The sequence below is a fragment of the Melanostigma gelatinosum genome (genome assembly GCF_949748355.1).
Source record: "Melanostigma gelatinosum genome assembly, chromosome: 2".
Classification (NCBI taxonomy): Eukaryota; Metazoa; Chordata; class Actinopteri; order Perciformes; family Zoarcidae; genus Melanostigma; species Melanostigma gelatinosum.
In genome coordinates, this window is record NC_136635.1 from 21,454,357 (window position 1) to 21,481,532 (window position 27,176).

The 27,176-nt window shown below is 45.2% G+C and overlaps 2 protein-coding genes across 4 annotated transcripts; both read right to left on the reverse strand.

The window, feature by feature from the left end:
* On the reverse strand, window positions 1-4,795 carry LOC306789658 (lactoylglutathione lyase-like). The gene is made up of 6 exons (XM_079285711.1): window positions 4,612-4,795; window positions 2,342-2,424; window positions 2,026-2,166; window positions 1,858-1,925; window positions 1,407-1,496; window positions 1-786 (listed from the first exon to the last, which is right to left on the reverse strand). Exons 1-6 carry the CDS (start codon window positions 4,678-4,680, stop codon window positions 695-697), a joined length of 543 nt encoding a protein of 180 aa, XP_079141837.1. The 5' UTR covers window positions 4,681-4,795; the 3' UTR covers window positions 1-694.
* Window positions 4,796-5,538: 743 nt separating this feature from the next.
* Window positions 5,539-26,588, reverse strand: eprs1 (glutamyl-prolyl-tRNA synthetase 1). Of its 3 annotated transcripts, none has more exons than XM_079288277.1 (35): window positions 26,444-26,588; window positions 23,355-23,439; window positions 23,124-23,223; window positions 22,882-23,038; window positions 22,609-22,751; window positions 22,208-22,302; window positions 21,982-22,108; window positions 21,670-21,862; window positions 21,376-21,547; window positions 20,965-21,198; window positions 20,665-20,749; window positions 20,267-20,326; window positions 17,182-17,292; window positions 16,571-16,707; window positions 16,277-16,484; window positions 16,064-16,176; window positions 15,844-15,961; window positions 15,020-15,316; window positions 14,767-14,934; window positions 14,234-14,467; window positions 13,018-13,404; window positions 12,637-12,867; window positions 12,286-12,557; window positions 9,888-9,939; window positions 9,582-9,791; window positions 9,349-9,421; window positions 9,147-9,226; window positions 8,912-9,013; window positions 8,564-8,719; window positions 8,142-8,339; window positions 7,826-7,999; window positions 7,486-7,646; window positions 7,038-7,116; window positions 6,876-6,940; window positions 5,539-6,538 (listed from the first exon to the last, which is right to left on the reverse strand). In XM_079288277.1, the coding sequence occupies exons 1-35, from the start codon at window positions 26,484-26,486 to the stop codon at window positions 6,388-6,390; spliced, it is 5,271 nt and encodes a 1,756-aa protein (XP_079144403.1). In that variant the 5' UTR covers window positions 26,487-26,588; the 3' UTR covers window positions 5,539-6,387. The 3 variants fall into 3 exon arrangements, with proteins under 3 accessions (XP_079144403.1, XP_079144404.1, XP_079144405.1); XM_079288278.1 differs by having other exon boundaries at window positions 23,355-23,436; window positions 26,444-26,581; XM_079288279.1 differs by lacking the exon at window positions 14,234-14,467.
* Window positions 26,589-27,176: the final 588 nt, after the last annotated feature.

Consider the following 27,176-nt stretch of genomic DNA (forward strand, 5'->3'; position numbering starts at 1 on the left):
AGTAGTATTCTTTATTCGCACAAGCAAAAGTGAAAAGCTGCTAAGGTTTACAGATGTGCTGTGCAAACAAGAGCCAAGGCTGTTTCTAAGTTAACGCTCACCAGAAACAACGGCACAGGCAAGGGAGCTCAGTCCGGCGGAGATTTGTTGGCCAGAGAAGAGACGCTCAAAATTTAAAGACAGAGCTGACAGACGGCCGTGAGGTGCATAGCAGCCATGTGGTGGATTTTAGAACTATATGAGAATTCTTTCAGATTTGACTTTAAAATAACCAATTCTGAAAACATTTTAAAACTGTAACTCACATTCTCTTTGTGACTGAAATGTGATAAAAACCCAGGTCATCTTTTTATCGCTTGCTTTAATCTTCATTTGGATCCACTGCCCTTTAGTGTTTTAACAAAAAGTTACTTTTTTTTTTTGCTTCGTCTCTCGAAACTACAAGAAATCACAAATCCATTTTTGTTTAAACGGTGGCTTTCACATTTATGATACAGTAATACCACGTTTATTCCGGCATCACTTTTTGAAGACCCATACAAACGGATGTAGTTCATAGGAATTAACTCCGGTAGCGAATCTATTTGCTGGTCAGCTGTCCAGCCCGTGCCACGGCGCACCGGTTGCCATTGTGCAAGTGAACCTGCTCCATTCTTCCCCTCCCGCTGCAGCCGGTAGCACGCCGTCATAGCCGTTAGGAGGTAATGGACACCATGTTGTTAGGACTCAGGATCTCAATCCAGTAACCATCAGGGTCCTGAATGAAGGCCAAGCCTTTCATTTTACCTGAGGAGGAAATAAGAGGGGGGGGGGGGGGGGGGGGTTGTTCATGCTGTAAGAATAAATGTGTGAAATACTTTCTGAATGAGTGCGTTCTAACCTCGGTGCAGTAATGACAATACAGGTACTGTTGTTACGTAATGAGGCAGTGAAAGGAAAGCTCCAGCCAGTCTATACAGTGTTTTAGGACGATACATCGCTTATATCTTTTGTTAAATACATAAAAAGGTGCGAAAGTAGAAATACTTATTATCGGTTTAGAATTTGCAAACATCAAATGTATTGCTTTATTAACCTTGGGGCGACGTGAATGAAACACTGTGCCGTGTTGAAATTAAATATACAGTAACATTACCTGTGAGAAAGCTAGTGTTTCACCTTTATTGCAGTGTATTTGAGCTATTACTGCCCATCCAGAGAATTTGAATCAAGACTTCTCTCTCTTGTATGAATGGTTTCAACCCTAATTTCAGTTTGAATCATTTTCCATTTTGATTAGTCAAGCACACTAAAACGGGACTTTGAGAAATAAAGAAAGCTTTAAGGTAAACAAATAAAAGACTACCGGTAGTCTTAGTGATTGTACTGTCCATGACCCTCGTATCCACAAACACGTCACATCTTACCATCGTCTGGCTTCTTGACGAACGTCACTCCTTGCTCTTCAAACAGTTTGCAGGCCGCATAGACGTCGGGAACTGCAATTCCAATGTGTCCTGTTAACGCCACAGAGACGGGTCACAATAAATCCACAATCCAGCTGCACAACATTCACTCTAGTGAGCCTTCAAATAGTAACGGTAAACACGTAGAAAGCTAAATAAAATGTATTGTTAAAAAGGAATCAATGACAGATGAATTGGCTTATGAACTTTTAAAACACAGATGAAGACCACGAAAACGTTACAGTTTAACCAAGAGTGTTTCATCCCTTTACTGTGTGTTGCTAAATTTCAAGTGCATACAATCATATAGTAGATGCCTTCATACAAGAAAGCGCTCTCATTTGGGACAACAAAGTCTTGAAATTGTAAATCTCACTTTCAAATATAGTTCAATTGATCTTTTCTGTCTTACCAAAGCCACGTGGATCTGAGTTTCCATTGTGATAAGACTGGCTCTCATCAGCCTCAGAGCCCCAGTTACTGAAAGACAGGAGGGGGGGGGGGGGGGTACAAGAAGGTAAGAGCGGAAATGAAGAGAAGAAGAAACGAGACAAAAGAAGCTCCTATTGAAGACCCTTACTGCGTCAGCTCAATGGTGGCTCTCCTGGAGAAGGTCCAGGCCGTCTTCTCCTGCACAGCTGTGGGAATCTCCTTCTTGTCCTCGTAGCCCAAGAAGAAGAGTGAGAAGCGCATGGCGGGGAAGTCAAACTTCTGCAGGAGCCTGGAAGACAAAACCACACTTTAGCCACCAAGTCCAGTTTGCGTATGGGAGACGTGCTCAACAACCCGCGCACAAAAGCAGCTCCAAAAAATTTGCATTATGTCACTATTTGGGAATAATTTGTTGCAAGTGGAAATATAGATTCATTGAACTGAAGCCCACACCACACACTCACGTCATGCCGAGGATTTTGGTGTAAAATTCCAAGGATTTGGCCGGATCTTTAACCCGCAGCATAGTCTGCTGCATCATGAAATCCTAAAGACACAGAAACATCAACAACAACAGAGCTTTAAGACACTCTCAGTCAAGTGGTCGGCAACACAAGGAATCAAATCACAAAGATTACAAGGATGTCAGGTTATCGTTCCTCTAAAATGCAGATGGAACAGTAATTCAAATGTTCAAGTGTGCAAATACAAAACAAAATAAAGTAGAACAAAAATAGCTGTCCACAAACAAATTCAAAAGCTCCCATGTTAGCCCACATTTGAGGCTCGTCAGGGTGTTTCCCGTTATGCTAATTCCCGGTGAGTAGAATGTGCATTTGAAAAGTGCTCGCCAGAAACACTGCAGGCCCTGCTTCCACCACAGGAGAAATAGAAATACACTAAGGATTAACACGTGAGATGTAAGGCGCAGCAGGGATAGTAGATGTTTTATATAAAGAAGTGTATTATATCATTATGTTACAAAGATATGCGAAGCCTTCCAGACTCATTTGCTTGCAGGGTATGAATCTCGGTTGGCCGTGGCTGAATTCCAGCAGAGGAACAAAATTTGCACCCTGGCACTCACTCGTGAGAAAAGGGATTCCAGCCAAACTACACCTCTGTGCGAGCAGGCGCATATAAATAAATGATCACCACATATATGTGAGCTACGCCTCGGCCGGTATCGCCACACACAGCGGATCAGCCCTGTTTGGGTAAGTGAGGTCCGATGGTGTCCTAAAAAGCTAAGGGCCCGTGTCACAGAAGCGATTTGCGAGCAAACGGCGACACGAAGGATCGTTGCTCGTAGGTTGCAGGTAAATTGTGTGTTTTGATATGTTCAATGTGTCAGAACTGATGCGAGAAGAAACCCGTCTCGTGAATCGCAACGTATGCAAAGCTCGTTTTCCCTCTGATCCTAATGTCCCACGAGTGCGAGAACACAAGCGCCGCTCTGTGTCCGTGTCACAGTTGAGCGTTATCTCTGTGGGTTAGCAACCGTTCCCCTTTTCCTGTGGCCTCCCTCCAGCAGTGTCAAACTTTCACTATGTGCAAAAGTGTCAACACAGTCATAGAAACTCCCCAAAAACACTGCTGCGGCATAACCCATTTCCCCCTACTCCCCAAACAGTTCTTCTGCCACCTTGTTGCTAAAGTCATCACTTCTGGGATGGGATGACACAGAAGCTGTGCAATTAGTTACGCTGTTAAAATCTGATTATGTGGTAAACTCGAAGCAAACAAACCGCAGAGGAGAGGATCATGATGCATCAGAGGTTTCTACGGGTGTCCATACAGTATTATGACATCTCTTTTATTCCTCAGCGTCAAACTCCATCAGTTGTGGACTCTGATTCCGGGATCCTGCTCACACTTCACCTGGAGGCACATTCTTTAAAGTCCTGAGCGTGGACTTTGATGATTGAGGTGAAGAACCACCAGAGCAAATATTTGAAGAAGCTACTCCAAACGACCCCAAGTTAACACGTGCATGCGGAAGAGATGGGAATCTCCAGTGCCCAGCCAATTTGGGAGATATTGTGATTACTGACCGTGTATTGATTGATTATATTATTATGGTATTGTATGTACAAAGTTGTATACACGGTCTGAGAAAGAATACAGGCAACACAGTTGGAGGGACGTTAAATGGCGGGCAGTGAGGACGACAACACGTATAAGGAGACACTTAAGTGAAACCTGTGGATGTGGATTCATTAGCCTGGTTAGCTTCAGCCCGCTAACTTAGTTGCTTGCAACTCAGCCCACATTAGCCGTTCACAGTCCCGCTTGCTTTGCGCCAGAGCATGAGAGCACAAGTTATTCAGGCCAACTTACGGGCAGTTTTTTGTGTTAGACTTGTTGTTACGCATGCTTTGATAAAATCACGTCTCAACTTTTCCAACAAGTTTGGAGTGAGTTTCTGTCCACACGAAAAAAAGTTGGGCTGCAAGTTAGCTAGCTTACAACAGCCCCGTATTTAAGAAAACACACCAAATACGAGTTACCTGAAATGGGCACGTGGCTACAACACTCGCTGTGAGCATGGGCACACTTGTTTTACAGAAGCGCATCACTGGTCACCGGGTAACTAACGCACATTTGAGAAGAAACCTCGATGTCCGATAATGGACGCAGTGCGCAGATCTCGCTCAGCCTGCCTGGGAGACGTTGGCCTGTTGGGTTTCCTGGTGTCTGGTAGAAGTTTAAAAAAGGACGACAACAGACTTACCTTTGTGATCGGGTCTCCATCTTTGCAAGCCGATGTCGCTGCCTCGTCTGACAGACCTTTGTCGCTCATTTTCGCGAACAGACCGTACGAAGCAGGACCTCAGCTCGGCACGGGGCGGACTGACAGGGAGCGGGACTAGGCTGCGGGGAACTTCAACAGAAACAGCTTCCGGCGCCAGATTCCAAAAATAAAAGACGCCTTTAAAAGCAGATGGGAGAAGCAGAATTCATTTGCATTGCAGGACAGCGCTGGTGGTCCATTGACCCGTCAGAAGAACTTCCTCCTTTATAGTTGTCAATGCAGTGCCTGTTGAAAATATGGCATTACGATCGCGATTGACAATGAGGATATAGAGTGATTGTGCGAGAGAGCTGTCACTGGCTTTTATTTCCACACTTTGCTCCGTTACACGATCCTTATGTGCAAGATTTGGCAGATGAGGTGACTGGAGGTGCGAGACAGTCACCGCGGAGACTCCTCTGCTCCAGTGAAGTATGATACTCGCATAGAGTATCTGTTTACAGTTTGTCGGTGTACAGTATTCCTTATGTCACTACGGAATAAACATAAATGATTGGTTAGAAGATGAGGAAAAAAACGTCCCGTAACCGGTCCTTGGATAAATAAGTGTCTGAGTATTGCCAATGTATTCCTAACCCTCACCTCGTGTGAGCTCGTTGGCGCTGTAATCAGGTCGAGCATTCTCTTTTTAGCACTTGCATTCGAAGTGAAGCACTCAACACATGCAAACAATATTATTTTGAAAATGGAGACAGGAAGTGCCAGTTGTGATCTGTTGGCTAGACAAAGGCTCAGTGTTATGTAACAAATGAAGCTAGGACTATTTCAGTCCATTACCACATTTACATTACCTTTCTTCATTTGACATGTGTAACACTTGCATTTCTTTTTCTTTTGGCAACACAAATAATAAAGGACCAACTGAGCTCCATCAATCTTTATTATGGATCAAAAACACAGAGCAGTTTTCCATGGTAATAATTGTATAACGGACACGTTGCAGAGTTAATTAAAGGAGAGTATCGGCAGGTGACTACATTCATATTTACCATATTCAGATGCTCACAGCTTCATGTCAGTTGGTTTTAGGTGGATCTGAGGAATTCATATTAAGCTTGAGACTAATTAATATCAAGCCTGAGTTCCTGAGACAGTTTAGCTGCGAGAGAGGAGACTGTGGGCAGGCATCGAGTACTTTTCCCCAGACGGCAATGTAAGTTTGTTTGTTTTGAGAACGTTTCCAGATTTCAAAAAAGGTGCAGACCCACTGAATTAGTACTTGATAGAAACTTTTACTAACAACAATTTAATCAAACCTTTTTATGACAGTGTTGAGTAGGAACTTATAAAAAAAATATCAATTCTGAGAGGATCGTAAAGATGTAATATTTCCTTAGTTTCTGGTTTTACTTGCGATGCTAAAACCAACCACTGCAGGACAGTTAGTGTTCTTTTAGTAAGACCTTTAAAAAGCAATGAGCCATGTGGGAGAAGCAGCGCCACACAACCATTTCCTCTCATAACGGAATTCAAAGAGTTAAAACAGTTTCTTTCACCTCCACTTTCTTCCAGATAACTACATTAACATACGTTTAAACAAAACATCTTCCCATTCTAATTCCACAGTCCAGTCACCTCATACACCTGTCACCCTATACACTCACAAGAGATCATACAAAAAGAAATAGATGAGAGAAGCTAGGAAAGCCCTTTTTGACGAAGCTGTTCATCCACGTGCTCCGGCAGAGCAGGTGTTCAGTAGCTGCGTCCGAACAGGGTGTAGTACTGGGCAGGCTCCTTGCCGCAGACGCACATCTGACCGGGCTGCAGTGTCCTCAGGGGTGAGAAGGGGATGCAGAGGCTCTTGGCTCCCATGGAAGGAGCTCCAGGCTCCAGGTCCTGGTCCCTACAGGGCCACCAAGCACAACAACGTCTTTTAATGGTTGAAATTCTAACACAAAGCAAAATGGGGTCAACACGGCCAGGAAACACTAATATTTAACATTTGGTATTTAAAAAAAAACAAAAAAAAAGGATGTGAATGGGAAGAATCATATATAGTACTTTACAAACAACCTGAATCTTGAATACATGCGTTGGAAAATGACTTTTTACCCCCCTGGATGTGCTTATTGCATATGTATATTTTACATCATCTGTACTGTAATGATGTGGTCGGCTTGGTTGTCGGGTTAAACAAAGCATGAACTCAATCGTTTTGGCCGGTGACATGTTGGACGTACTTGGCAGTGGTTTTCTTGATCCAATCTTCGCACTCGTTCCCTCCACAGAACGGGATCTGGACAATCTACCAAGCAAGGTGAATGTATTGTCAATCGTTCCCTCAGGTGAGAGACAGACAATTTGAACGTTGTGTGCCGCATGTGGCGGTTTGTGTTCCTCACCTTGCCCTGTTCCAACTCTTTCTGGAACTGCTCCATCGTGTCTGCGGGCACCATGTTACTCTTCAGGTCGTCTGAAGCTCTGACAAACACACACACACACACACACACTTTCATCAGTCTTCTTGTATGTTTACGAACGCCACGTAAGCGTCTCTTCATTCTGCTGTGTATTCTCGTTTGGCAGCTGGATCCGTCACAGTGTACATCGGTTCTGACACAATGCTGCCCCCAGCTGGTTGGGGGACACATGATCATTTAAAATTTTGCCCACTTGTCTTTCTTCTATCACATGAAAGGAAGACACATGGTGTTAAAATCCTTTCAGTGAGGCGAGAAAGGTTTCACTGCAGCTTTTTCTTCCATAACTACAAAACATGCCTTTCTGTGGTCGGTTGTACTTGAATGCTCATATGTCAAGTTTCTAGCAGAGTGTAGTGCTGCATCTTACTTGTTGAACAGGTTGTTCTGGATGTCCGCCAACATGGCGACCAGCCTCTTCTCCACCTCGGCCTCTGGAATTGTCCCCTTTGCGCCCGAGTCTCTCCTCACTGCGACGCACTGACGCTGCTGCATATCTTTAGGACCCACTTCCAGACGGATAGGAACTCCCTGGACGAAACACGCAGACATACAGAGGTAGAAACAACAAAGAGAGAGAAAGATAAAGACGCAGTCACTATCAATGCCTTCACAACAATCCTGCCTGTGGTGACTCTTCCCTTCTTTGTTTTCGATGTCTCATATTGCTGCCTTTAGATAAAGCACTTCAGTAACCTATTATTTCTGACCTTGAGTTCCCAGTGGTTGAACTTCCATCCTGGGGAGTAATTGTCTCGGAGGTCAGTCTTCACCCTGACGCCAGCATCCTGCAGCCTGGTCGTGTACTTAGAGCACTGGGTCAACACTGCCTCCTTCTCCTGCTCCGGCAGAGAGACAGTGATCCCACATGGGATGACGACAACCTGGAAATAAGAAGAGACTTTTTACCCAGTGCTGTATGAGAGAGGGATATAAAACAAAGCAGGTGAATTGGGCTTAAATGGCATGTCATTATTACACATTTGTCAGTCAACCTGCTGTATTTCCACGTCTCGGTGTGTCTACCTGCACGCAGGCCACCCTGGGTGGCAGTACGAGTCCCATGTTGTCTCCGTGGACCATGGTGAGGACACCGATGGTCCTGGTTGTGATTCCCCAGGAGTTCTGGAAAACCAGCTGTTTCTCGCCCGGCTTCTTCGGATCCTCAAACATGATATCGAACATCTTGGCGAAGTTCTGACCGAGGTGGTGAGACGTAGCACCCTGAGGAGGCACAAGGCAAGATGATTTTATCTTTTGTTTTGCAGTGCAACGCCTACTTTGTTCTACATCATCAACTCTAACCAATCGCTGTCCGACTGCATGAGGACTAAGTGTCGAAATGAAGAGAAAAATGATCACGAATCACTGTCAAAGGAATTAAACGTAATATTCTGCTGGCCTCTGTGTGAAGGGATCAAATGAAGTCAACCAGTATACCACAGTACCTGAATGGCTCGGCCGCTGGCAGAGATGAATGCCTCCACCGTGGTGGTGTAATCTCCTCCGGCAAACTTCTCCTTCTCCGTCTTCCTCCCCTTCACCACGGGGATCGCCATCAGCTCCTCATACACCCTGGCGTACAGGTCCAGGATCTGAAGCACCTGCAGACACATAATGTGTGAAGCACACAAAGACTTAGTTTTGTACAATACAGCATCGTTAAAACAACGGCACAAATGTTGGGACTGTAAATGTGCTGCGCTGTTACACATCAGTTGTGGTGTATTTCATCAGACATAACAGACAGAGGCGCGCTCGTGGTAGATGTAAGGCAGCGCTGCCGGGGCCGTTACCTCCTCAGCTGCCTCCTCTTTGGTGGCAAAGGCTGAATGTCCCTCCTGCCACAGGAACTCTCTCGTCCTCAGGAAGGGCTGGGGGTGTTTGAACTCCCATCTCTGGAGGGAGAAGCGGGGGAGAGAAAAATACGTCAGTCTTCTTTGTACCAGTTTTTGAACAAGCTTGAAACTACGAAGTAAAGATGTATAAATGGTAGGTGTGGAGTAGCTGTGACTGTGGGAGGATACTGACCACGACGTTACACCACTGGTTGAGTTTGATTGGCAGGTCTCTGTGGGACTGGACCCATTTAGCGTAGGCAGGGTACATGGCTGAAGCAAAACAAAACAGACCACAGGTTCATATGGAACAGCAAAACCATGAATAAAAAAGCTATTTACATATGAAGTTCATTGCATGCGTCTATAGTCCATGAAGGAGCTGTGGTTCAGACCTGTCTCACTGGTGGGTCTGACAGCAATGGGCTCCGCCAGCTCGGTCTTTCCTGACCGGGTTACCCAGGCAACCTGACAGAGATGGCGACATCACCATTCAAATTATTGTATTTTATGATTATTAAAGTTGTGCAGTTATATTGTTCATTTTCTTATTGTTTCAGTAAAGTACACTTCTGTTATTCTTTCTTCCCCTCCATTACGTTATTTGACCAAAGGGAGGTCCTCTCACCTCTGGAGCAAAATCTTCTATGTGGGATTTTTCCTTCTCCAGGGCAGCCTGCGAGACGAACATGGGGAAGTAGCAGTTTTCAACGCCCAATTTCTTAATCTCCTGGTTAAAGAACTCTTGGATGACCTCCCAAATGGAGTAGGACCAGGGCCGCAGCACATAGCAGCCGCTGACGTCGTAGTACTCAATCATCTCCGCTTTGGTGATGACCTGGAAGGGGAGGAGCAACATTACGTTGAGGAATTTTCAAAAGACGTTTCAGATAAAGATCGGGATTTTAAAAGTGGTTTTATTGGGGCAACTCACCTGAGAGTACCAGTCAGACAGGTTCTCCTCTTTCTTGGCTTCCAAGCCCAACCTGCCAAAAGACAGACAGCGATGTTAGCGCGACGCAACCTTGAAATCAAGAGGTCCAAAACACTGCAATACAACACATATTAAAGTGTACTGTGTGCTACGGTGTTTCTAATTTTGTAAATCACACATTTTATTTGTTATTTATGTGTGTAGACGTCACGTGTTTGAAGAAGCGAAGATAGTTTTTGTCTGTTTATTTGAGTATTCTCCAATCAAACTTTCAGTTCACTGAAAGAATAGCGTGTCAAATTAAAAGGCAGTGGCGATGAAGCGCTGCCCAAACACAGTTGCAGAGCATTATGGGAAATGAACACAACGATAATATGTCAGGCCAGGCCTCCTGGTTAGTGAGTCGAGGCGCAGGTTCGGGCTGTACCCAACGTCCTTTTCTACATTCAGAACTTCTGCTGAGCTTTTTGAAGGACGCTTAGATCGTCATCCCCCTCAGAAAAGGAAAACAATAGATTGTGTTCTTGCGGTTGTATGAATGTAACTGATGGTGTTGATAGATCGCTGCTTGACCGGCCCGTGAATACGGATGTGCCACCCTTTGAGTGCGGCAAGCGAGAGAAAACTGTTTTTGACCTCAGTCGATTTTTAAAGGCTTAACGCCAACAAAGATGGAGTGAGGCGGAATATTTCGTTTGATAAAAACATGTTGTGCATTTCGTAAACGATTCCATCCACCTGTATACATTTTGACTTTACAAAGATCATGCTAGTCGGAAACAATCCTCTGCAGCCTCCACTGGAATCCACTTCTACAGTGATAGTATTAAACCAATACTATCACTGAGTAAGATAGTATTAAACCAAGACTATCACTGAGTAAGATAGTATTAAACCAACACTATCACTGAGTAAGATAGCATTAAACCAATACTATCACTGTAGAGTAAGAACAAAGCTGCTGCACAGCATTCAAATGTTGATTTAGAATTCAAATTTTGGGGGAAACGTTACGAATGAAGCGTCAAAGCTTCGAACTGTTCGATACAGCCCTAGTGCAGGCACAAGAGTACTCAAGTGCATGAACAAAACACACAGCCATTCCCAGAGACAACCATGCAACTCACATCAGTAGCAATGAAGCCAGCAAACCGGCTTCCAACTGCTAACGGACAACACGGAGATAGAGCTGCACCATGAAGGCAAAACCCTCATCTCCATTATTGGGGCGATAGTGTGATCATGATTAAGAGTCTTTATCCGAGGAACAGAGGTTTTTATACTTTTGCATCTTAGATCAAAACCTTTAAGAGTGCTGGTGTGTTCTGTAGTTACTCTGGATAGAAAACCATGCAGGATATAGATGTTTAAATATATATATTAGTTGTGCAGTGTATCAAAGAGCGATCACATTTCATCCATAAGGCTTACAGCAGACTACAAGCACTGATCAAGCAGAGGGAAAACACACCAACCATTAAAAACTCACCAAATCTTGAATACAAACAAAACCTCTTCAGTCGTTAAGCAACTGTAGCATCCATCTTCAGTGTCCAGGTAAGAAATCCAAGCATGTGCCTCTGTCACCGCTCCAGTATTTGCTTAAAGACTAAAAACATACAACTCACGGCATCGTACGGTTTCAATGAAACCATCCGCTGAATGTTCACTGTTTTGTGGAAACAAATCAACACCTCCGTACAACACAAATGCATCTCGCTAGTGAAGCACCTCACTCAACAATCTATATCGTGTCCAAAGCAGAAAATGCATGACTCCACTGAACCGTCAATTTTAGCCAAATCATTTCCAGAACAACCAACTGTAGCTGCCGTATAATCTCGCCATACATGTGTTCATCTAACTGCCTGTAACTCCACACACCTTTCTTCAGTCTGCAGAGCCGTGCTGCTCATGTGGGACGACTGTAGTTCGACAACTGAAAGCAGGTTCATGCTTAGAAAACGCTGCGGGAGGTTAAATCTGCACTTACAGAGCGAGGCTGAAAGGGTTCCAGGTAGAAAAGTTGACTTCGGATGCAAAAGAAGTGCAATAACATTTTGTTCCTCAGTGTTAAAGCCACACAGCTGATTGAAATGTTGTCAAAATCACAACATGAACTGCAGCAATTATAAAATCGTAGGAGGCGAAGGAGAAATGTGTGAAAATACCATTTTTAATTAAATATTGCCGTACTGCAGAGTAGTTCTGGCCTATTCTCCACACTTCAGAATAGAAACTACAGATTTGAGCAAAAATCACATCATAATCATTTTCATTAACATTGTGCCGGCTGGTAACAGTTCACACGACTGCCAGAGGAGGAAAGCGCTAGTTTATCATCAGCTGGATCTACTTCTCAAACCCTCTTCTTCTATATCCGTTTCCAGTCTCTCACCGTGTTTGTTTCTTAGGTCCTTGACCCTCTCCTGAGCCTCCTGCTCCTCCTGAAGCCTCCTTGCCCTGGTTGGCTTTGTCTCCTTTACCCTTCTTCCCTCCTCCTGGTCCTCCTCCTCCCTGTTTCTCAGACTTGTTCTCCCTCTCCTTGCGGTTTTTGTCCTCTCCTCCAGTGGCTCCAGCAGCGGCCACTGGTTTGTAGTCCTGTCCAGTAAGCGTCTTGTACTTGCTCTTCAGGTCCAGGAGAGTCTTCACGGCTTCATCCACCTTGTCCTGAAATGGAAAGAGAGTTGTGGTTCTTTTCTTTTCCAGTACTACCTGTGTATTCAACACTCTGTGACTTGCGCCTTACCTTGGGGGCCTTCTCGGATTTCAACTTTCTCACGAGCTCTCCCTGTTGGGTCACCTGGGAGAAGAGTTCCTCGCCCTGCGCGGGAGAGCCGGACTTGGTCGAGGAAGCGCTGGACTGGGTCTGGGCCTGGCTACCTGGGGCTTGCAATCCGGGCTTGTAATCCTGTCCGGTCTGCTGTTTATACTCTGCCTTCAGAGCCAACAGCTGCTTCACTGCAGCGTCTACCTGATCCTGATGAAGAGCCAGCACGGAGAGAACCATTTAGGTCTAGCAGCAGTGACAGTTGCAGGACTATCCAACAATACAAAGACTCTGAAAGCAGGTCAAACACTGGTACCAGATGGATATGTAGTGGTTGTGATGCTGCAGTTATAGTCTCACCTTGGACGCCTTTTCAACCTTCAGTTTCCTGACCACTTCTCCCTGCTCAGAGACCTTCTCATACAGGCCGGTGGCAGCAGGGGCAGAGCTAGGGCTGTTCTGGACTGGGGCCTGGGCCGTCTGGACTGGGGCCTGGGCCGTCTGGACTGGGGCCTGGGCCGTCTGGACTGGGGCCTGGGCCGTCTGGACTGGGGCCTGGGCCGTCTGGACTGGGGCCTGGGCCGTCTGGACTGGGGCCTGGGCCGTCTGGACTGGGGCCTGGGCCGTCTGGACTGGGGCCTGGGCCGTCTGGACTGGGGCCGCTCCAGGCTTGTAGTCCTGACCTGTGACCTGTTTGTATTCGGCCTTCAGGGCAAGCAGCTGTTTCACTGCTGCGTCAACCTGGTCCTGGGGACACACGGACAAGCATACTGTGACTCACTTCATATTTCCATTATCCTGTAATGGGTAAACACTGTTGTATCAACACATGAGCATAATCAGCAAAAGACCTGGGTAAAAATATTGGTATTGTGCTGATAAAAATCACTGGCCAGGCCAGCACAAATCTAGCTTTGTTTTAGCGTCGATGTCATGTCTACGTATCGACTGATAGTAGACGTCTTTCAAGCGCAAGATTGCTTGTTTGTCTTCGGCTACGTTTGGACGTCGAGTAAACTTCACTGACAGCCCAAAGTAATCAGCTGTGATTCAGCATATAGGACAAACACCAGTAAGACGTTTCCCACTGTAGCCCAGTCGGCAGCTAAGAACAGCGGTTTGTTTCTCCGTTTCTTGGACAGAGGAAAATGTAGAGGCAGATTCGATAATGCGTGAGAGAGAGAGAGGAGTGTGCCATGCAGCAAAGGTCCCACGGTTGGAATCGAAACGGGGACTTATCGGTTAAGTGGCATTCGCTGGAACCATTCGGAATCCCTTTCTCATATGTTCTACTAAGACTTGTCTTTTGCATAATCCTGTTTGACAATCATTGAATGAAGCATATCAAATAAGACCAGAACTAGCCCTCGAACTACATATACTCTGTTGTACAGGGATCTGTGAAGCAGATTTCCATGACTTTTTCTCAACTTTCCGAGTTTAATCTTATTTGCAGAACTTCTCCGTGCCTTGAAATTACTATTTTGGATCAGCCACTAGCTAGTGAGCCTGAAATGATTTCTACCTCTATCCAGTCAAATGTTATATTGACAGCGTCTTGATCATACACCAATACCTTGGGGGCTTTTTCAGACTTCAGTTTCCTCACATTCTCCCCCCGTTGTGAAACACGCTCATACAGGCCCGAAGAAGAGCAGGAAGAGGAGGAAGAGGAGGAGGTCGCAGGAGATGGAGCAGAGGAGGAGGCAGGAGCGGAAGGGGCCATCCCAGGCTTGTAATCCTGACCAGTCAGCTTTTTAAACTCCGCCTTGAGAGCGAGGAGCTGCTTCACTGCTACGTCAACCTGGTCCTGGTGCCACCAACAAACCAGCTTATCGTTGCAGGTAGTTATGGATGAAATTGACTGGCATGCAAACGACGTGGGGACATGCGCAATGACAGCACAAATAACTTGGGACACGAGCAGCGAGCGACTAGACAAACGACTTTGGACGTGAGCATTCAGGACAAAAAATGAGGACACGAGGGATGACTGGACGAATCGCTCAGCACAATATTAATGGACGGACAGACGACTGACTGACGGATGTGGACATGAAGAGTGAGTGGACAAGCAGATGTGGACACAGTTATTGAACATCTAGATACCTTGGGTGCCTTCTCTGCCTTCAGTTTCCTGACCAGCTCGCCCTGCTGGGTAATTTGGGTGAACGGACAAGAGGCGGAGTCTGTTGATGTGGTGGGCGGGGCTGGAGCAGAGGTGGGAGCGGCCATGCCCGGCTTGTAGTCCATACCGGTCTGCTGCTTAAACTGTGCCTGCAGAGAGAGACCGTAAAAATGAGATAGCAAACATTTGAATAAATCAGGTGTTTTTTATTGCTTTTCATCACAGCTGACGTACCTTTAGGGAGAGCAGCTGCTGAACTGCCTTGTCCACTTCGTCTTTAGGAGCCTTGGCAACCTTTAGTTGACGGACAGCTTCACCTTGTGCTATGATGCTCGAGAACAAGTCACTGGCTGAGGTTGCGGCAGGCGCTGGGGCAGGGGGTGAGGCAGCTTTGGCTGGGGTGGAGGCAGCTGTGGCTGGGGTGGGGGCAGCTGTGGCTGGGGTGGGGGCAGCTTTGGCTGGGGTGGGGGCAGCTTTGGCTGGGGTGGGGGCAGCTGTGGCTGGGGCAGCTGTGGCTGGGGTGGGGGCAGGCTGAGACGAGAGGAAAGGCAGATTCAAAAACACAAGAAGAGCAAGAACCTGACGGGTACCAGTTTATCCCAGACGTCAAAGAGACTCTTCTGGTAAATCTACACTCAAAGCTCATCTATTCTTAGTCTCGTTATCATTACTGGTTGGATCAGTTAGCAATCACTAGCGCCCAGGTTCCTGCTTCTACTGCTGTTGGTGTCCCAAAACAGCTAACTCCTCTTAGAACTTCTGTCTGTCGCCAGCCCAGGGCTGAACTCCCCTTTTCCCTTCTTCAGACTATACAGCGGTCTCCCGCCGTCATTTCACATCCACCATTAGCGGAAGCTAAGAAACAAGCGATCAGAGTGCACTTTGGTCTAAATAATCAACAAGCTGACTTGAGGTGAGCGCCAGAGTGCAGCTCTTTGCTGTTGTTACAGTGTTCATTTAAGAGGTCTTATACACTGATTACAAGTCTGATTCACAGATATAATTGGGCATAATGCATACAGCAACATTTGGATGGGGTTTTCTTCAAGAGCACTCACTGCTTTGCTGGAGGCCTGGCTCTTGCTCTTGTCCTTGGATCCAGCGGTCGGCATCTCCTTGGTGTGTCCATCAGGAATGTAGAGCAGCACACAGGGACTCTCCTTACAGCTGTTGGGACTGAAGATGTTAACCACAGTTAGACACAGACAGAACCACGACAGACATGAGTGAGATCCACGTATTTGTTGATCTCCATGAAATTGGGTCCTTCCCTCTCACCTGACGGGCTCATACGGCTGGTCACAGATGTAGAAGCCCCGCCTCTGGAGCTGGATGACGTCCCCTTTCTTCAGGCTCTGCAGACACTGATCGCCGAGCATCTTCTCCTCCAGCTGAGAAAGCGACAACGAGACGATCAACCAAAACGAAACATTTGAAAATGAGAAATGCGACGCACGCCGTGTGATTAAGAACACGCGTCGCAGAGCAGACCTTGGTGTTTTTATTGATGTACTCCTTGAAGTCGTCGTCTTTGGTGAGGACAGCCTTGGAGATGAGAGGCAGGTAGTTTATGCAGACGGTGGGCACCAGGGGGGCACTGTTTGTGTCGGCCAGCCACGTGATCTTCGTCGTCTTCTTGAAGTCCTTGTTCTCCAGGGCCAGGCGAGCCTCCATGGACACGACCTTAGCGTCGGCCCCCCTGAGCAGAGATAAAAGGAAGCGTTTCGTTACTTCCACGCGACTCTCTACAACAATCCGGATGAGCTGAGCAATGATCCCACATACTTGTTGATCTTGGTGATGATGAGGTTGCCCCAGTTGATGAAGGTGACCATCTCTCCCTCTGAGAAGGTCTCAGCATCGGCTCCTTCAACCAGAACTCGAGGTCCGTACCAAATCTTCTTCATGCCCACCTCTGCGTTCTGGATGGACACAGAAATGAGATTACAATGGCTTCTAAAAGCTCCACGTGTCCAGTAGTACAGCGTTGTTTGTAACAGAATCACAGAACTGAATTGCTGTTCAAAACATGTGTGGACACCAACAGGTGACGGAGCTTCTTCATGGGGTGTGAACATGCAGCACAGCCGCCTCCTGTTGCTTTTCACTTCTACCACACTGCCCGTCTGTAGTACACGGCTGTAAATGCTCTGCACACCATCAGAGCAGTTAACAGCAATGCTCAGGGCGAAAAAAGTGTTGTAGTGGAGAGAAAAATGTATGTCAAAAGTTTAAAAAAAACGAAAAAAGAAACTCTTGAACAGGTGCTGAACACAACAGAAGATGAGAGGGCAAAAAGTCAACACTTTTTTTTCTTTATCTCCTGCATCAGAATTTCTCCAGGCACAAACAAACATCACAAGTTGGAGGTCTGCTGATAACAGTGTTGCTCTAACCTTAGGGTGTTTGGCCACCTCCTTCATCTCCTCTGTAGCCTCTGAGACGGAGACAGGAACCACGTAGGAGCTGGACAGAGCCGTGTACCTGGGAGCTACCGGGTCAATCACCTAAAACGACACACACACACACACACACACATACAGGTCAGTAAAAGAAGCAGCAGACCGGTGCTTTGTAACAATCTCTACATACAAAATGCTGAGTAATGAAAGGACAAAGCAGAGAAGGATGCAACTGAATTCATGAACGGTTTTCTTTAAAAAACAAATCAAAAATGGATCGAAAACTAAACCCAGCTCAGAAACTGACAAACGGGGAAAGCATGAAGAAAGACGAGTGGAGAAAGAAAAGCCGATTTCATGAACGAATCAGCGAGTCGAGGGAAACGAGCCTTTTCTTCAGCTGCTTCTTCAGTCCGCTTTCACTTTCACTCGTTTACCAGCCAGCTCGAGTGTTTAAGAGCCCAAATGCAGAAACAGACCAACACCACCAACAAACTATATATTACACCAGGCGATCACAGAGAAGCGTCTACTTCAATGGAAACTACTTCACAGTACAAGTACAATAGAAGTAGACATTCACAAACAACAGTCTTTTGCTTTGACTGATGGAATGGAACCAGATGATAAGCTCAGTTTCCTCAGAATATAGAACCAGACACTCTTCAAACTATTAATAATACATTTGCATGCTCATTCAAAATAATCATAATTTTAAAAAATAAACATTTATGGTGACTTCGGAAATTAAAGTGTGATGCACTTTTGAAAGCTCACATAAAGGAATGAACGTGTTAAATGAAGTGGATATTCTAAATAAAATGAAGAGGAAACGTCTTAGGTGCTCGCTCAAAAAGCTGCAATGGATTAAAGGATGACGGGAATAGATGGAGAGGAGCACATTAAGGGAGGAGGATGTGATACTGTCTCTGGTGAAGGACTGTCTGACTTTACATATAAATTTAGAAGTTTATGTCACCAGTCTGTTTTGTACAGATTCAAATCTGCATTTTGAAAATCCCTCTGTTAATTCTAGCCATCTCACTCTGAGTTTTAAATCATTCTAGATCACAGAAGGGCTGCAGACTAGAGCATCCTGACAATGCAGTCTCACTGCAGTACTTATAATGAGTCAGATAACTGGTTTGGTGTTGAATATGAGCAAATGGCATCTCCTGTACTGAAGCGCTTCCACAACATCCTGGCGTTATGTCTTATTCTTTCTCCATTACTTGTGATAAAAGCTAGGATCTATTTTAACATGAACATAGAAAACTAAACCCCCCCCAAAAATCTCCCCTCAACACCTCCATTTCGAATCAAACAGCCACATTGACTTTCTTCAAAGCCAAAACAAGCACACAGCTCATTTCAGATAAACCAGCCCATGATGAAAGCGGGGAGGGAGTGGGTGAAAATGAGCAGGAGGAGGAGGAGCGGGAGTACCTTCAGACAGCTAATTGGCAGCTTGGAAACAGAAGAGTGAGATGCTATTTAATGTCAGATACAGGGAGGAAGAGAGAGAGAGAGAGGAGAGAGGTAGAGACACATTTAAATAGAATGGAACGTTTACATTATTTCTCACTGCAACCGTTACACCTTCCTGTTATCGTTTGTTGTTAGTGTTTCCACCTCCAGCCACCTACAACTCCTGCCCTGAGGGAACATCACGCTAACCTCCATCTATGACGCTGGTCTCTTATGCGTCTATCTCGGAGCCCATCGGCCATCGGGCTGATGACGATTTAGCCTCTTGAAACAACCGCAAATATTTCTGGGGTTGCGGTGTGGCCAGCAGCCAAGACTTGCTCTTCCGTCCTCGTTTACAGCCTGATTAGCAACTTGAGACCAGAGAATGGAGTTTGAGTTAAGAGTTGACGCCTAATCTCGAAAAACATATCTGCAAGTTAATGCAGATAAATGAAATCAAAACGCTTATAAAAAGCTAAATGATGGTCAGATGATTGCCGATGGGTTCCGGGATTGCGTTTCAGCCATTGTGTTCCGCATGGACTGTTTATCTGCAGCCTGCTCACACGTGATAGGTCGATGCTACTCAGACTACAAACGGAAACCGGCAAAGCTTCCGATGCCAAAAACCCCGTTACCTACAGATTCGGCCTTCACAGGTATGTCTTTATGAAGATTAGTTATGCAGCAACACTATACTCGGGGCTAAGGAATCCCAACCCAAAACAAAACGGATAAATAAAATATAAATTAGACAAATAAATGATTGAAATGTGCTTAATATTTGACCATCAAAAGCGACTGTGAAGAATGTCTGTAACCACATTTAAACATGAGCGGCTGTTACAGCAAATTGAAATATTGGCAAGAAATTTTGGGGTCCTGAAACTGTCTGAAGAGGGCAAGGAGGAGTGGGTTAGTGGAACATGCATATGAAGCCGAAGTTTGTTCCTAAATCCTGACGCCAACTGTCATCGCTACTTTGGGTAGCTCTTCGTGGTCCTTGATGAATCCTTCGACTCTGTTTTCAACTCCACCATTCAGACGTGATGCCGTCTCCGTTTATGTGCATTTTTAAACGATAAGCTTCACACCTTTTACTTGACTCTGGGATGAAGCAGCGACTGCCAGCAAGGAAAAACCACACAGAGGAAGCAACATGGCGTCCAGACAGATGAAAATGGGGACAACAAAACATGACTGCAATCAAACGTGGGACATGGTTTTTTTGAAGTTTTCGGTGTTATCAGGGGGTGATATGGAGGGTGAGGTAATGAGGCAGGAAACCAGGTAGCAAATGAAAGCGTTCAATAGAATGAGAACGGCGAAGCAGAAAGAAGCCATGCCAGCAGCGAACCCACGTTCTCTGAACCTCTGCCAATTACAGCGTCAGATTCATTACGAACATTCTCCAACATACGAGCCAAGTCAAACTCACGTAAAATGAACCCTCAATCTTCAAAACTGTCTGCAGTTGTATCTTACGAGTTACAGTTCAACGATGGCCCACAGAGGGACCCTTTAAACAGTTTCATCGTGACCATTTCAGTGTACAGCTAGGTTCACTCCAACAGGCCTAGATGTGAGAAGACAAAGGAGAAAAATGTACCTTCTTATTGAAGGCCCAGATCTTGTCCCATTCCATGTTCACCACTGACCGAGATCCACCCTGGAAGGAGGCGGGATAAAAGAAAAACACGTTTTTAAACTGATGCGAAAGCCTTTTGCACTCTATGGAACAGTGAAGCTATAAATAATTAGATTTGAGATATTTGCTAACTCTCTTAAGTCCTTGATTCTGACACTTAAAAGTGGAAACAAAAAAGGTAATTGTGTAGATGTAGATTGTGTTGTACGCAATGTTTAAAAGTATGCTTAACCATCAAAGCCCATGTGAAAATGAAAATGTTTTCATGTGGGGTTTTTTTTTCTGGCAGAGAGGTGAGAATGTCATCAGGGAGGAATCCGGGCTTTTGCGCTGCCCGTCTCTAACTATGACAGATGTACCTGGGCTGCTATGAACTGTTTCAGACCCTCAACGGTCATTCCTCTCCTCAGGACTCCTCTGACAGTGGGGAAGCGAGGGTCATCCCTGGAGGACGAGATGAGAAGACACATAAAACAACATGGGGCTAGAGTAAGGGTAAAGAGAAGAAGGGAGGAATAAAGGGGGCATTGGGAGACAGGGGGTGGTAGAGGAGGTTGTGAAAAGGCCACCAAGAGGGAACAGAAGAAATAGACGCCTTAAACATTCCGGATAGACACACGACGAAGCATCAGTCAACAGATTGATTAAACTAGACCTACCATCCATCCACGTATCCCTGGTCGACAAACCAGGTGAGCTTCCTCTTGGACAGCACCGTGTTGTTGAGGTTGAGTCGGGCGTACTCCCAGACGTGGGGCTTCCTGAGGCCCAGTGCGTCGATTATCCAGTAGAACTGCTCGTCACGATCGTGGTACTCGGTGGTCCTGAGGGCATGGGTCACACCCTCCAAGCTGTCCACGATGGGACAGGCAAAGTCATATGTTGGGTAGACGCTGGAAAAAATGAGGGGGGACAGTTTGAACAATGAATACTTGTCGGGTATTTCAATATGTCCAATATGTGAGGTAAATACTCCAGATGTTCAAGTGCAAATCGTTTCGTTTGTTTTTTTCAAATCAATAAAACTAACAATGTAGTTTGCCCCTCCCAGGAATTGTTGAATTACGTACTTGTAGGTCTTTCCGGTGCGAGGGTGGGGAGTGTTCTTGCAGCGGTAGAGGGTGGGGTCTCTCAAGCAGCCGTTGTTGGAGTTCATGTCGATCTTGGCCCTCATGCAGCAGGTCTGACCGCTCTTTGTCCCAGCTTTCATCTCCGACCACATCTTCATGTTCTGCTCCACCGCTACACAGGAGAGAGAGAGAAAAAGAGAAGATGTAGTTTCAGGGTGTTCAGAAATCCGCACTGTAGCTTCAACCTTCACTGTGACTGGTGAACGTGGGGTGTCCCCCGCCCCCCGGGCGTACTGTTGTTTCTGCATTTGGACTCGGTGCGCTGCTCCCTCTCCAGCTTCATCTGCTCAGGAGGCGTGTTGTCGATGTACGCTTTGCCCTCAGCGAGCAGCTTTTCCGCAAATCCCATTATGGTGGTAAAATGGTCGCTGGTGTAGGTGAACTGGTCTGGATGGATCTGGAGCATGGCGACATCTTCCAGGATCACCTGAGAAGCAATAAAGACAAGTAGAAATAAGAACACAAAACACATTTGTGGCAAGTTATTTTTTTTGTGACAGTACTATTTCTTACAGGTGGCATGGAAATAACTAATTCACATCTTACCTTCTCAAAGTCCTCCTTTTCCTTCTCAGGGTTGGTGTCGTCGAAGCGCATGATGAGCTTGCCTTTGAATGTGACCTGGTAGTGCTGGTTGAGCAGAGCAGCCTTGGCATGGCCGATGTGCAGGTATCTGACCACAGAGAGAGATAGAAAATTGGTCTCCGTTAAGAAAGGTACTAAACGACCATGTGTAACATGAAGCTCTCCGAAACTCCAGATCAAAACGTACCCGCTGGCCTCAGGAGGGAAGCGAACCACCACCTTGCCCATCTCAGCTCCGGGCAAATCCACAAACTTGCCAACATCTTGCTTCTTGTCATCCGACTGCCAATCAGGGACACAAACAGTCAAAGTGAGTTCCACTGAGGTCAAACAAAGATTCGGTTTGAGTTAACTGATCACAAACGTAATAAAAACACCAAAGAATCTGTGAGGATTGAGAAGTGTGTTTTACAAGAGAGAAATGATAAATACATAGACAAGAGCTTGTGTTGTTAACAAAAATATTCACACTAAGACACTATAAATTAGGTTTTTTTCCAGTTAAGTGAGCACAAACACTCCAGATCGGTCCTGCTTGGCTGAACATTAAATCACAAATCGCTTAACAATGACTGAAATAACACTTACCGGTACGTTGGATTTGCTCGATGGAGCTTTCTTACTGGCATACTTGTTTCCCACAGCAGTGAAGGGAACCTGCGAGCTCAGGAAAGAGAACCAGCGGTTGACGTGGGTGAAGGACTTGCCCTGGCTCGGCCATTCCCCACGACCTGCAGATAAGCAACCACAACCTGTAGTGCTCCATTTCACCGTTTAAGCGGAACAAAGTCCACGTTACAATAGACAGACAGAGAACGTGGCAAAGACCCAAACTGGTACATCCTGTATGGTACTACTGACCTTTGAGAGCAGCCCAGATGGACAGGTCAGCCAGGGTGAGGGTATGTCCAACCAGGAAGGTCCGCAGGGAAAGGGCCTTATCCAATCCACCCAGCGCTTCGCTCAAAGCAGTCGGACCACACAGACACCGAGCACTGAACTCCAACCAGTGGTCGACCTGCAGGTACCAGACAGCATCTCAAATGAGCGGGTAAAAATCACCGAACAGAACAAAACATCACTTCACATGCACGAACACACACCTCAGTCTGCTCCATCATGTTGGCTCCGTAGAGGCCAAGAGCTGGAGCCACCCGGGCCAAGTACCGACTGATGGAGTTGGCATCATTGAACTGGATCGCACTGAGGGAGGTGAAGGGCGCACGGAGTAGAAATAAATGAGAAATAATAGAAACACCAAAATTGCACAACTTTTTCTACAGCACGCCGTTGGAGCTCAGCGAGCAATTTGACGAAACAATGATGTCACCTACTCTGAGACGTGAAGCTGGGTGTCTTTGCCTTCCTCCACGGATACCTGCACACTGCCCTTCACGTGCTCTGCTGTCAGCAGCGCTGCTGAAAAGGACAGAGGAGAAAATCCAGGGTGAAGAGTTTGCCGTGAGTCTCTGTAAACATGGCTGAACAGCCTCAACTCAACTTTGTTTCGAGAATCTAGAGCAATTAAGTCAATCTTCACAAACATTTTTGGTTTGAGAACCGGTTGAATTGGTCCTGTGATGCAAAGCATGCTCACTCCGGTGTTTCACGTTACTCTGTTAAATGCGATCTTTGTAGCGGTACTGCCTGCCTTATGCAGTGGTTTTATAACGTGTCAGTACTCGAGCGGCTTCGCATAACAACTCCTGTGATGCCATGGACTTGAGATCAATGCATATACGTAGTATGGCACATCAGCTCGAAGCTCAACCGAAAGATCCTCGGAAGATACATAGACAATTCTCTGGGATAAGAAAAGAAGTGAGGCATCCCTTAAGATTTTAACAGGTTAGAGAAAAAATAAACATTTGAATACAAAATAGACTAATTATGTAGTTTAGCATGCATTAATATATGGCCTTCTGAACATTTTAAGTGCTTTACACTACATGCCAACATTTACCCTATTCATACACTGATAGCAGAGGCTGCCACAAGCTGCTCATTCACACAACTAATGTTTGATCACTATGGCCTGGAGGAGTCGTGGACCCGCTCTACCTGCTGAACCACAGCCGCTCTATGCTCTCAGCATTCCTTTGTCTTTGTCTCATACCCTTACGGTACATCTCAACAGTCTACCATACATGTCTGGTGGAAGAGCTGCAGAGATGGTTTTACTTTTTAGGTTCGACTTTAAAGAGGAAGACTGAGTTTTGTGGGCACCACCTCAACCACTGACCAACGATTGCCCGTGTGCAAAGTGCTGGTGCAAAGCAAATGAAACTAGAAAAAGCATTTCCTGCTGAAAATGTGTTGGAATGCTGAAAGCTGAAATGAATCTCAAAAACATTGCTGAAAATAGATATCCAATTTAAAAAAAATTGCAAAAAGCTGAATAATTCAAAAAGTTGAAAGATTACAAATATGAAGTTATGTCACCCCTCTCCTGAAAGAGCTGAACATTTTGATATTCGAACGGTTTCTGTAGCTTTTTTGAAAGGGTGGGACTGGGTGGGGGAGGGAGGGGGAGAGGAGACATAATCATCATGTTTGACACATAAACAGAGGTTATTAAATGACAGGCTTCATCACAAGCAGTTCAGTTAGAATTCACTCTCTGGGGCTTTTATTTTGAAATGGGGTGTGGGGTGTGGGGGAGAAGGGGAGAGGAGACAGAATCATAATGTTAGATAAACACAAACCGGTTATTAAATGACAGGCTCATCACAAGCATTTCAGTTAGGATTCATTCTGTGGGGCTGGTATTTTAAAATGGCGTGTGTGTGTGTGTGTGGGGGGGGGGGGTGGAGGAGGGGGGAAAGACTTCTAAAGATCCCTAAGACCTGAATGACTGTATGAGAGACACAGAGAGAGAGAGGAGTGTAACCGTAGCTCCTATTGCTCCGATATTAATAATTGAGAGGAAGAATGAGTTGAAGAACAGATCCTGTAAAAATACACACCCATTATAAAGTCAGAAAAGGGCTTAAAAATCATAAAAGTTAAATTGCTGCAGTTCAAAAAGTTTAAAATATATCAAAAAGCTGAATGATGTTGGCAATAGTTGAGGGTTTTCTCAACATTTGAAAGTTGAAATGGTGTCTGTAGCTGAAAGTATGAGGAAGTTGAAGGATTTGAAAGTTGAAGAAGTTTAAGAGGATTTGTAAATATTCTCCATAGAGATCCCATTCAAAAAAAAGTTGCTAAAAGCTTAATAATTCAAAAGGTTTAAAGGTTAGAAATAGAAAAAGCCATAGCAGACATGAGCTGAAGGATCTGAACATTTTGATAGTTGAACGGTTTCTGTAGCTTAAAAAATGAAGAACAAGAAGCGTTGCGACGAAACGGGGGACAGAAGAAATAGTGGAATAAAGAAACAGGATAACAATAGTTGGAATGCTTAACAGCATTCCAACAATGAAATAGCAATCAGCTATTATGCAAAAATGATGCACTCCACCTCCAACACAACGTTTCAATATGCTTGCATCAGCCTGCTGTTTTAACTGGAAACGCACAGGGCGCTGTTTAGCAGCTGACACTTTGACGCACTAACCAGTGGAAAGCTTTGTTGAACACATGAAACAATCACATACTGGTAAAATATGTCATGTTATTGATACATTTTAGCAACATGTAACTGTATACGTCTAATCCAAACCCACCCAGCTGGGCTAACCTGCGTTAGCTACGCACACTGTGCCAACTAATACATAACGTGTGTGTACTACTTGTGCGTGTGTTATTTCCGAGTTCATAAAGACTTTTTGTGTTCGTCATTACGTTTTGTTCATAGGCATCCCACGGCGAAAGCTGCAAAGAGTAATGTAACGTTAGCTCATTGAAACGACTTCCACATGTGGTGCTGAGTGCCACGACGTCAACTTGGCTAACGTTAGCTTACAGAGCCGGTGCTGCCTTCTCTCATGAGCTAACGCTAGCTGGTTGGCCAACGTCATACACGCACCATTTGAACTTATATGGACATGCATACATACTCATTTGAATTCAGATAACGTGAGGCATATAATCCACGTCACATGAGTTACTTCTTTCTTTGAAATAAACAACATGGCTGCTTCGTAGTCCATTCTCGCGTTGCAAACATTCGGCTCGTTTTTATTACAAAATTGGCACAATTACGAACAAGTGGTACACTTTTAATGTTGTTTTTTTAAACATGTCTTTAAACATGTCTTCCGTCTCAACCAAATCGTAATGACTGGTCCAGTGTCTTTAATTGTCTTGGACTCGTGTATTTATATCGTTATGATACACATTAAGGGACAGTTTTAAAACAGAATTTATCTCATTTGACACGTAGAAGTGCTTGCTAACAGCTCGCTAGCCAACTGTGAGTAAGTGCACGCACGAGACTCATTGAAGAAGTTCTTATTAGGGGTCGCACGCTGCAACTCACCTAGAGGCGGATTGCTTGTGTTGATGGTGAGGTTTAACGCCATACTGTGAAATCCTCCTTCCACAACGGTTCACTGTTTAAGAAACCGAACAGCACAGCGGTAGCACAATGTGAAACAGAGACGGAGGGCTAAAACCGATTTTGATTATGACTGCAAACCAACAAGTCATTGGTGCAATACTGCCACCTACTGTTCAGGAGTATGAACAGACAGACACAAAATACAAGCACGGAACTGGAGAAAGGAGGTGTTGTGCTCTGCATATTCCCGAAACTGTTTTTGTTGTTTTTGTATTGAGCAGCATTCAGTGGGTGAAGTGCGTTCGAGTTTTGTGTTGCCAGTTAGCACGTTATTGTACTGTCTTACAACATGATGATTTGATGGTTTATAAGGCTCAGAAGGTGTTTTATCATGTGCTGCAGAATATCACAGAGTAGACTTTATGATAGAAAGCAAATGCAGAAGGGCCTTGACTCCTCACAGCAGTGTGTGGTTCAAGAATGAATGACTACTGTTTTATTTTATGATGACAAAATCATTTGACAAAAATAACAATGACAAATATACCTGAAATATATTTCACATGTAAGATATACAAATTCTGTTGATAATCAGGGTTATGTTTCTGAATTCAGAAGTTGTTTTATATTGTATCTATATATTTTAACTTGGTAAATTGAAATGAGCTCCATACTGTTCATATGCGTCCTCTTAACTGAATGTTATATTGCA

What these genes read in the sequence shown, in the direction of transcription:
- LOC306789658 (XM_079285711.1), bottom strand. Translation starts at nt 4,680, where the DNA reads ATGAGCGACAAAGGTCTGTCAGACGAGGCAGCGACATCGGCTTGCAAA. An exon ending in ATGGAGACCCGATCACAAAG is followed by an intron (nt 2,425 to 4,611) that starts GTAAGTCTGTTG and finishes CTGTGTCTTTAG; the next exon opens with GATTTCATGATGCAGCAGAC. An exon ending in GCCACCATTGAGCTGACGCA is followed by an intron (nt 1,926 to 2,025) that starts GTAAGGGTCTTC and finishes CCTGTCTTTCAG; the next exon opens with TAACTGGGGCTCTGAGGCTG.
- eprs1 (XM_079288277.1), bottom strand. Translation starts at nt 26,486, where the DNA reads ATGGCGTTAAACCTCACCATCAACACAAGCAATCCGCCTCTAG. An exon ending in CATCTGGGCTGCTCTCAAAG is followed by an intron (nt 22,752 to 22,881) that starts GTCAGTAGTACC and finishes GCTTATCTGCAG; the next exon opens with GTCGTGGGGAATGGCCGAGC. An exon ending in GGACCTAAGAAACAAACACG is followed by an intron (nt 9,940 to 12,285) that starts GTGAGAGACTGG and finishes GTCTTTTGGCAG; the next exon opens with GTTGGGCTTGGAAGCCAAGA.